Genomic DNA, 11,340 nt, shown 5'->3' with positions numbered 1-11,340 from the left:
TAAAATCACAAGGGTTGTATGGGGCTAAGATGAGGGTACTTTCAGAGACCGAGTTGGGCCATAACGAGGCGGCACAAGGTGTGGGACCAGGACGAAGGGACACAAGGGATGGGACCAGGACGAAGGGACACAAGGGATGGGACCAGGACGAAGGGACACAAGGGATGGGACCAGGACGAAGGGACACAAGGGATGGGACCAGGACGAAGGGACACAAGGGATGGGACCAGGACGAAGGGACACAAGGGATGGGACCAGGACGAAGGGACACAAGGGATGGGACCAGGACGAAGGGACACAAGGGATGGGACCAGGACGAAGGGACACAAGGGATGGGACCAGGACGAAGGGACATATACACAATGTTGGTGGCAGATTATTTAAAAAAAATGTTAGGGACGTTTGGAACTGAACATCGAAGTGAGCCAAAGTCGAAACGCAGGAAAAAAACTTGTTATATTGCATCAGGTAGAAGCCAAAAGCGGACACTGTCGGGTAAGCACAAATAACTACATATAGGTGATAAACAGTATATATTGACAAATGCATTTTTCGTACTTTTACAGGTAGTAAATTCCCGTTTTTTGTTAGTTTTATTAAGTTTCAGTCAATACAGACTAATTCTGTCCACGTTTATCAGCAATATAAATACATATAATGGTAGCGCGTAGAATATTGCTCATCCTCAATATAAATACAAAACAATGATAAAGAATCTCATTCATTAATATAAAGTTATTTAATTAACAACCTCTACTGTTTCTAAATTTAACTGTGTTACATTTAAGCATCTGTTAGAAGCTTTGGATAATGAAATATACTCCCAAGCCCATATTTGACCCCACATAACTAGTCAGTTGAGTTAGCAATGTGTGGAGGAGAGTTGAAATTGAAATTGAAATAAGTTTATTGAGGTAAAATACACACAAAGGGATGAGGTAGCTCAAGCTATTCTCACCCCGTTCAGTACATCGTGTTAATACATACATAGACACACATCACAAACATTAAACATATTACCAAACATTCTGAGGGATAAACATATATACATTTCCTAGGAGGAGAGTTTGTCAAGTGAAGTCGGGGTTGCGGCGGCCATGTTAGTGCGGCGGCCTCGTACAGTTGGCAGTGTTGTCACGGCGGCCGAGGCGAGGTGGCTGCTGCTTCCTTCATCACCAAGTATCATACTCCTCCTACACAACATCTGTGTACTCAAAAATGGTAACTGATGCAGCTCTTGTGTGTACAGTTTGTGGAACAATCTGAAAAATATACCTCCAAATCATTGCAAAGCTTCCTTTTTATTTTTTTATGTAGTTTTGGTGTAACTTGACAGTTGGTCCGTCTGCTAGAGGAGCTTAACATTCTCTTAATGTTAATATAATGCCGTGACTAACGTACCTTGTTGTAGTTGGTAATAATAATGTTGACTGGTTAACCATACTGCACTACTTTAAGATATCTGGTATGTTAATACAGCCGTGCCCCATTGACATATATAGGCTAGGTAGGGGTTCTCTAGCATCCCATACATGTTATGACGTCAATACAAAGATATATATCACAATAATACAGATAGTGCTCACTCGTATCCATGTGTATTGTATGCACTGTCACCGATGTCAAATTCGTCTGGATTGTAATGTACTGTATTGAGTTTGGGTGACATTATTCAACGAGTTTAGTGGCTTTTAATGTTTAATGGTCTTGGTTACAGCAGTCAGCTTTTGGAACTGTAATGACATGTCATGATAGCCGAGACAAGGCATGGGGGCAGAGAGCTTGAGTGAAGCTTGGGGTAGAGTGCCCTAATGCTGGAACGAGAATGCTAGAGTACGACCAAAATCTGGCCGTCTGATCTGGGGCGAGGTTGTAGTGTCTTGTGAGAGTAGGAACTAGGTTTGTCGAGTGTTACACTGTTGCTGGTGAATGTCGATGATGATGATGATGATCTGAAGTATATACAGAGCATTTGTCACTGAGCCACTACTGGAGATGGACTGACTTGACTCCATATTTTGACGGCTTGTGTTCCATGCATCTCCTGACGTGCCAAGCTGGCCATCATCTTGCTGCTTACTTTTTGGTAGTCCGGTATTCATGTAACCCTTGGGAAGACGTATCAATTGTTATTAGTGCACAAAGGATTTGTGTAGAACTTCTTAAATATGGAATTCTTACGGATAAGTTATGTGAATTAACAGGTACATCTAATTGCCAGCAATGAAACTTCTGAGAGCTTTTAGCCAACTATATTACACTTAACATAGAGTAATATGTTTAGAGCCTGTACTGTAATCACTTAGAGGCTCACGGTAATGGGGGTGCTATATTAAGTTGGATTAGGGCATGGCTATATCAAAGGAAACGGTATAAATGGGGTTAAGTCAGAGTGGGGAAAATGTTGTAAGTGGAGTGCCTCAAGGCTCTCTCCTGGGACCTTGTTATTCATAATATTTATAAATGATTTAGATTCAGGTTTGAGCAGCAATATTTGCAAATTTGCCGTTGATACAAAAATCGGGAGGAAAATAAACACTTTGTCTCTAATCACTTCAAAATGATCTAAATAGATAGGGTTTTGAAATGGTCAAAAGATTGGCAGATGCAGTTTAATGTTGACAATTGTAAGATTTTGAGGCTATGTAATGATATAGTTACAAGATACGAGCTAGATGGTGTTGAGATTGCGAAAGGGATCTGGAAGTTATGATTAGTAAGAATTTAAAACCAAAAATCAATGCATAAATGTTTGTATGAATATACAAAATAAATATATACAATAAAATAAAATAAAATAAAATACAAAATATACAAAACATAAATGTTTAAATGAATATATGCCTGGTCTGTCTGATTACTTTTACTTGAAATTTGTTATCATATTCAGTGTGCAGAAAGCGGTCTATAGTAGCGCATTTCTCATTTTATTGTAAAGCCAACATATAACATTTTAATGTCATTTTTCAGGTGTCTGTGATCAGTAATGTAGAGACTGGTCATGATGACATGATCCATGATGCTCAGATGGATTACTTTGGTACAAGGCTGGCAACATGTTCCTCGGACAGATCCATCAAGATCTTCGAGGTGAAGGGCACTTCACAAACTTTAATTGCAGATCTCCGGGAACATGAGGGACCAGTAAGTGTTCTAAGCTGGTATGTTTGATTGTGCTTCATCTTAATTAAATAAATTGACTTTAAGATATTATTTGTAGTGTATAGTACTGATTTTATTATAGGAAATGTACCTAAACATTCGATAATTACATACATACGATAATAATATTCGAAAATTACGATACAGTACTATTAACTTGGTGTCAAGCATGTTACGTATCTTCCTGATGCCTGTGATCTTATGACTGTTTCTTTTAGCATAAAATTAGAGATTATCTTTACTGTTGAAATTGACACACACTTGTTTTGCCTATTTCACATAGTACTGTGCACTACAATAGTTTGTTATGCTGCTTTCAACCTTTATAATATGTAAGTTATTTATCTATTCAGTGTTCAGCAGCACACACACACTTCACTAGGATATTATCACAAGCCTTGTTCGACACATTACCTGTGATGTGTGGAGATGAAGGATGCTTTGAAATTTCCACAAAATTTAGAAGTGCATAAAGATTCAATGCTTCAGTTCCATGAGCCACACAAGGAAACACTAGGTCACCTTATCTTATAAGATGTGCAATTTGTTTTGCACAAGTATCCAAATTTGCAAATTTGCAAATATGGAAACTTTTATGTTCAGAAAAAACATTAATTTAAAAGGTAAATTTTTGTTTAGTGCTTGTAAAACTAAGCTAATTAAACCATTATTACTCAATTATTAAATGTTGCAGGTTTGGCAAGTGGCATGGGCTCACCCTATGTATGGCAACATCTTAGCATCATGCAGCTATGATCGTAAAGTTATCATTTGGCAAGAAGATGGCCACAAATGGAAAAAGATACATGAATATGCTAACCATGATTCATCAGGTAATGCCAACTAATTTTTTTTTTAGTCATGCTATAATTGTCATCTCATCTCGTACAGTTAGCCAACACTATCATTGATGTACCAAACATTTTCCATAATTGAAGTGAATTTGTAGAAAATTAACTTTGAATATCATCACTTAGTACTGTAATCTCTTCACTTGTTTGTAACATTCACTGTATTTATCTTTAGACACATGATTTAATAAGAGGTAAAGTAAGGTATCAGTATTAGAAGTGTGTGCTAACCCATTATGACAGCACTTGGAAGAGATGAGAATGAGGATTTGGGATAGGACCGAGGAAGGGAATGGTGCCCAACCATTTAGACTGTTGGGGATTGAATGCTGACATTCAAGAAATTTGTATTTGTGCAGGTCAGCTTGGGAAAAGAAGTGTCACAGAACATTTGAACTTGGAATGATGAAAGAATGTACTGTAATTTAAAAAATGCATGAAACACATTTGTTGGTAGGATCCAAATTTCTAAGGTTGGTTGGCCACCCAACCAACCTTTTAAGTGGTTAAGCCACTTGAAGTTCAAAATTCTTCCAGCTATCAACCTTCTCTAATGCGTGATTAGTGAATTGAGCACTCCAGTTTAGGTGATTTATGGCATTACAGTAAATACTTATCTCGTGTATATTTGCACTTCTTGTATTGATCATTTCTATAGACCTTGTAAACAATGTTTTTAAAGTACCCCTTTATTTTTTTCTCTTCTATAAATTGCCTTGTCACAAACTTAGTCTTCCAACAAAATACTTGCATTCCATTAGTTTACACTTTCTTGGTAAAAATTTTATGAAACCATTTCAGTAACTGCTGCTAATCATATTCCAAAGTGTTTTGTTTGTGTGAAATATCTGTATATCCCTTGTACACTCATTGTTGGCCCACTAGTTTTCTATTGCACAACATTAGGTAGAATTGGTTAAGATTAGGTTACCACTTTTGTGTTACATGTACTGTACAATGTTTGCCCAGGTCAAGAAGTATGTCATTGGGTGCTAGGCTGAGTTTCTAGTGAATCATTAAAAGACAACTGGTTGCAGCTGTGTAACATTATGCATGCAACCTTTTTTTTTTTTTTTTTGTAAATTTCACCACGTTCTTGGTTTTAAGGTGCATGACCTGTCAAGGGTCATGATCTTTATACCAGTAATGTACTCTAGTTCCTGACCGGAAGTATAGTATACAGTGGAGACCCAGTGGGATTGACTCGTAAATACTTCCAGTACCTGCGATGTGTTAAGCAAAGTTTCTCTTGTGGCATTTTATATGCGTCATTTTGCCTTTTATACGTCTACAATATCATGTATCTGTGGTAATAGCTTTTGAACCAATTTAGTGTATCTGAGCTCCATGCATTGTCTTGGAACAGTCACATCTTTTCATGTAAACTGTCTAATATTTATTCTTCATTAAACTCACTTTTGTCATTGATGAGTCCAGTATAAAGTGCAGATGTAATAGTGTTCTGACCTAGATGCTAGTAAATATACTTAAAAAATTATTTTACAGTCAACAGTGTGTGTTGGGCACCTCATGAGCATGGCCTCATTCTGGCCTGTGCATCAGCAGATGGGTCTGTATCTATTTTAACTTCCACTGCACACACATGGGAGTCAAAGAAGATCACCAATGCCCATTCCGTAAGTTAATGTATGGTCAAAATAATTGTTTGGTATCATAAACATTAATTTAGGATAAAAACCCACACGTGTTTGTGAAATTTATTAGAATTACACCGTCTTTTGCATATTCCTGAGTGCTTAGTCAAGGTCTGAGTATGTGGTTAGGATGAGACTTGCATCTCGACAACTAATCAACGACAACAATTAGTCATAAGTCTGGTCCTAACCACATACTCAGACTTTGACAAGAAACTCAGGAGAACGCATAAGAGTTGGTGTAATTCCTCACATAAATTTTACAAATACGAAAGTGTTGGTTTTAATCCTATGTCTGTGAGAGTACATTACTGTACTTATGTAATCATTAATGTTATTACAGTTAACTGTTTCTTGTTCCCAAGTAGTAAATCAGTTGAAAGGGAAATCACTTTAATTGTAGAGGACATTAATTTCCCATTGATGGTTCTATTCTTTGGCTACACTTACATCAGTTGGTGATATGTCACTTTCATTGAATACAAAGAATGGAAGCTACGACTACACCTTGGTCTTCATCAAGGCAACAAATACGTCAACTCGAGATAAATGTTACAATTTTGAGTGAGTTTGCCTTGGTGTTCAACAAAAGTTGTTTACCAAAGTAACAATCATATAAATAGGGAAAAGTATTTATGAAATTCTAGACAACTACTTGAATATAGGACTTGTATGAGCTTTGTAACCAAAGTTTGCTTATTAACTAGTTAAAGCATTGAATGATCAAAAGATTCTAGTGCTTGGGCTACATGCATAAATGTTTTCTTATTGACCCATCCATTTATTTTCCTTCTTTGTTGTGTCCTTTCATTTCACTGTCCTCCATTTTCACTTGCCTTTGCATGAATGTGTACACATCTTCATTCTTGCCATACATTTTTGTCTGTACAAGGAATATCTGAGGATAAAGTAATACTGTTTGAGGCCATTCCTCAAAGTTTAGGGAGAGACTTTCTGCATCCTTTCCACCACATTTGTTAAGAATGTAAATTGGGCGATTAGCATGATAAAACTACTCAACCTGCTTAATATTATTTGTAATTGGAATTTATCCTGTAAGCCTGTACCTTTCAAGGTACCAGTATTAGATGCTGTATATCCTAGTAATTTGAAATTGCATATTGTATCATTCTTCAGTTTTAAATTCATTTGACATAGTGTGTAATCACATGCCAATTTTAATTATTAAATTCAGAGCTTCAAATGATAATGCTTGTTCAATGTACAGTACTTTTAAAATGAAAATGTTTCTTACTCCCAAATCATGTGCCTCATTCTTTTAGATGAAAGGAGATTGATGTCACAACTTTTCATAACACTGTTGTTTCATATTTAGTAATTTATGCATTTGCCTTGTTTGACTTGTATTGACAACACCTTTTTACATTATTACATTTGTAGATTGGGTGTAATGCAGTGAGTTGGGCACCTGCTGTGGCATCTGGTTCTGCTGATGGTTCCAACAGATCAGGAGCTGCAGTCCAACGTATCGTTACTGGCGGATGTGATACCTATGTTAAGATATGGAGATTTGATAGTTCTAGTGGAGAATGGACCGAGGAAAGTAAACTTGAGGGACACTCCGATTGGGTGCGAGATGTGGCCTGGGCACCTTCCATCGGCCTCCCTCGTTCCATCATTGCATCATGCTCCCAGGTGAGGTAGCCACTTGATTTTCCTTTTATTATTGAAAGCATATTTTCCTAGAGTTGGGATGGGTTTCTGCAATAGAATTTCACTTGCTCTACCTTGGCTAAGAGTAAAGTAAGGTAGGAAAGTCTGTCAGAAAATGCTTACTTATGTTATGAAAGTGATGAGCAATTAAATATTACTTAACATAAGTAAATATTGACTAAATTTTGTGAATCATAAGTGATCATGCAATGTAGTCGATCTACATCGACTATCTACATCAGCGATCTGACATCGATCGCTTTTTGCTGCATCCTTGTGCTTTTTTATATTTTCACGTGTTTTTTACTTGTATATACTGTAGTTGCAGGAGACAGGAGCTCATTCATTCTACTTATTTCCTAGTGCAGGCAGATGATACTGGCTTGGCTTAAGATATGTTATGTCTCCATTAAATTCTTTTGATAATGTTTCAGGTGCTACTTTCCAAGTCTTCATAACACCTGACACAGACATTCTTCAAGGGGTAGATAACTGTTAACAGTCCATGCATGCTGACAGTATTTGTGTTGCAGGATCGGCGGGTCATTATCTGGATGAATGATGGAGTGACAGGTGTGTGGCAACCAAGAGAGCTAAACACTTTTGATGATGTCATCTGGCATGTTAGCTGGTCTGTTACTGGAAATATTCTAGCAGTTTCTGGTGGAGATAATAAGGTTAGTACTTAATATGAAAGGTTTCATTTGTATTTAAATTTATTTGTTTTGGATTATCGCTCAAAGCATGCTTAGCCACTGTGCACAGCACCTGAAGGTGCTTGATGGGTGGTGCAAAAATGTATAAATTTAGCAATACAGTATTTTAATATTTTGTAATTGTTTCACTGATTTGAAATGTAAATTGTTGAATTTGGCAATATTTTAACTGAATTTTTAAAAAGGAGAAAAAATGTCCATGTTAGTAATTTATTAACTGCAATAGTACAAAGTTGTCACATGAAATGCCGTGCAATGTAGGGATTAATATAAATGTTTGGAAATGTCAGTGTTGAATTTACTTCTAATATTAGCTGGCCTTGGTCACTAGAAGACAGTATATCTTGTTTATCCTAAATCAGTTTTGGATAAGGTCTGAATTAACAAGAAAACTTTTTTTGTTTTTTCATATTCTGGGTTTAAATAATGGCTAGAATATCCCAAGACATTATATTTATTATGTCTTATTTTAAAGATTTATAGATTTTCAGGTCATGTATATCGGTATTTACTTCACAGATGTTTAAAATATTCATTCAATGACACTGGAGAGGACTTGCCAGTCTCCACCTCCCATGCATCACTATGTACCTTTTAATGCTTCCATGTAATTACTCTTCAATTCAAGACTAATAAGAAGAAACCCTGCATATATTATTAGACCCAAAAATATTGGTTTTATATAATGATTTCAGTGATCGGGAATGCATGCTCCATTTATAGCATTGCACCTATAACGGTTGTTTGGGACCCAGACTTACTTTTTTCTTTTTTTTTTTTCTTTTTTTAGCTTTAAGGTTTGCCTATATCATGCTATGAAAAATGCTCAACATTCTTATTTTTTTTCTGGCATTTGTCTATAATTTTTTTTTATTTATACAGATAATCTGAATGAGTTCATTTTTTGTTTTCCTATTACAACATTAGGTTAGCCTGTGGAAAGAAAGCTTGGAAGGTCAGTGGGTGTGTTTGAGCGACTCTGCCAAAGGACAACCAGCTTCTGAACAACGTACACTCTAGCAACAACCATAAGCAGCAGTGTCACGTGCAATTTGATACTTACAAAATGCATAGTGACCAATTTTATTTTTAAGAAAGTTATAACTTAATTGAGTCAGGATTTTAATGGTAGATTATTTCTTTGTTGTAATTATCAATAATCTAAAAGTTATGCAGACTAGCAAATCATCTTTACTTTTATGATGCAGTGTATTAAATTTATAATGATTCCATTCAGAATGTCAGGTTAAATTGCAAACATTTTCATTCGGGAGCTGTCCAAAATCTGTATATAGTTAGGTGCAACATTGGATGGTGTAGTTATTTGTGTAATTTATTTTTGAAGACACATTACGAGGAACATACACATTTTTTGACAATGTAAAAACAGCATGAGAGTGTATGAACTTCAGGTCACTGCTGTATTTTGTGGTAAAAGTTACGTGTTAACATTGTGAGAACAGTATGTTGAATATGGTCTGTATATTAAAATAAATATTAATTTTGGAATATCAGCATGTTTATTATAAACCTTACCTATGCAGCAAGTGGAATAATATTTTTTACTTTACAATAGTCATTTTTTCATAAACTGAAAAATGGCATTAATACTGTTTTAACAAGGTTGTGGCATTTTATCAGAGGCATTGAAACTTACATCGCTTTCACTTTGCTAGAACCCCGACCTTATCTTATTCCTTTCTCCCACTCACTACCCCAGCTTAACACTGCTTGCAGATCACTGTGATCCTGAATGATCTGCCAGTTAATATTGAGGCTGAAATGTTAAATGAGGGGGGAGCAACAAATGAAGGGTTTATTCATTTAAAAATAAGGAATAAAAACTTATTGTACACTGCCACCGCCTTCCTGCTAAAATACCTGAATGTGTCTAGATTACTGATCTCCCAGGAAGGACAGAAATCGGTAATCATGAACTCTCGGGCAATAGGGACTTCGGTAATAAATCTTGGGAATTAATTATAGCAACGTTGATTTACTTATTGAGAATATAGGATTTCCAATACTGCACATGAATACCACATATAAAAAGGAATAACAGCATTAATAACCAAAATGGGGGAATTGACTAAATACCACTAGATCAAAATATTTACTATATTGAAACAGGCACGTAATTTTATAACAAATGAACACACAGAGGGGGTACCTCGGTTTAAGAGTTTAATCCGTTCCTGGAGACAGCTCGTAAACCAAAGCTAATTTTCCCATAAGAAATAATGGGAAATGAATTAATCCATTCCTGACTACCCAAAAACCTCACTTCAAACTAAATTTTATACCTAATTCATCAAAATCTACACTACAAAACTATGTTCAAATTATTACTTACCATTGCTATTGGCGTATGGAAGATGGTGAGGAGGAGGAGAGGTGTTACTGTTTGGAAGGGAAGTCCCCTTCCATTATAACATCAGGCAGTGAGGACCTCTCTGGGGTGCATTCTCTGGCACGTTTTGCCTGCATACTACTAGGTCCTGGTTGTGGCTCACTGCTCGATGTTCTCACAACAAAGCGGTCCATTGATGATTGTTTTTCCCTTCTTCGCAAGATGTCTCTGTAGTGAGGCATCACATTGTCATTGAAAAGATTAATGCAACGGCTTACTACAGCTTTCTCTGGATGAGTCTTTTTCAATAAAAGTTTGCATCTCTTTCCACATCTGACACCACTTCTTAATGGTTGCGGAAGGGACATTCGCTGCTGCGTCATCCTCCTCCATTGGAGAAACATCCTCAGCTGGGTCTTGTTGCTGTTCCTTTTGAAGGGTTTGGAGTTCTTTGGTAGTCAGTTCTTCGTTGTCTTCTTCCACCAACTCCCCCACATCATCACCATCCAATTCCAAGCCCATTTGCCGGCCCAGAGTAACAATTTCCTCAACAATAGGCGCATCATTTACAGGCTCAAACCCCTCAAAGTCTAGTTCTGTCACACATTCAGGCCACAATTTTCTCCAGCCTGAGATCAGGGTTCTTTGAGTCACTTCCTGCCAGGCGTTGTCAACGAGTTTTAAAAAACTACAAATGTTAAAATGGTGTTTCCAGAACTCTTTAAGGGTGAGGTTCGTGGCTTCAGTCACTTCAAGACATTTCTGGAAAAGTGCCCTTTCATAAAGTTTTTTAAAATTCGCTATGATTTTCTGGTCCATAGGCTGAATTAGAGGAGTGGTGTTAGGAGGAAGGAACTTTACTGTGAGAAAATTAGTGTGTCTGTGCAACAGTTCATCTTCCAAGCCTGGAGGATGAGCAGGAGCATTGTGGA

At 36.7% G+C, this 11,340-nt stretch overlaps 1 protein-coding gene across 1 annotated transcript; it reads left to right on the top strand.

Moving 5' to 3' along the window:
• Positions 1–1,075: 1,075 nt before the first annotated feature.
• Sec13 (secretory 13) lies at positions 1,076–9,572 on the top strand. Its single transcript, XM_045747643.2, has 7 exons — positions 1,076–1,221; positions 2,971–3,144; positions 3,857–3,995; positions 5,520–5,650; positions 7,070–7,324; positions 7,876–8,019; positions 8,986–9,572. The coding sequence occupies exons 1-7, from the start codon at positions 1,219–1,221 to the stop codon at positions 9,076–9,078; spliced, it is 939 nt and encodes a 312-aa protein (XP_045603599.1). The 5' UTR covers positions 1,076–1,218; the 3' UTR covers positions 9,079–9,572.
• Positions 9,573–11,340: the final 1,768 nt, after the last annotated feature.

The sequence above is a fragment of the Procambarus clarkii genome, chromosome 24 (assembly GCF_040958095.1).
Source record: "Procambarus clarkii isolate CNS0578487 chromosome 24, FALCON_Pclarkii_2.0, whole genome shotgun sequence".
Lineage (NCBI taxonomy): Eukaryota > Metazoa > Arthropoda > Malacostraca > Decapoda > Cambaridae > Procambarus > Procambarus clarkii.
Note: the sequence above shows the minus strand (reverse complement) of the source record. Positions and strands in the feature narration are given on the sequence as shown.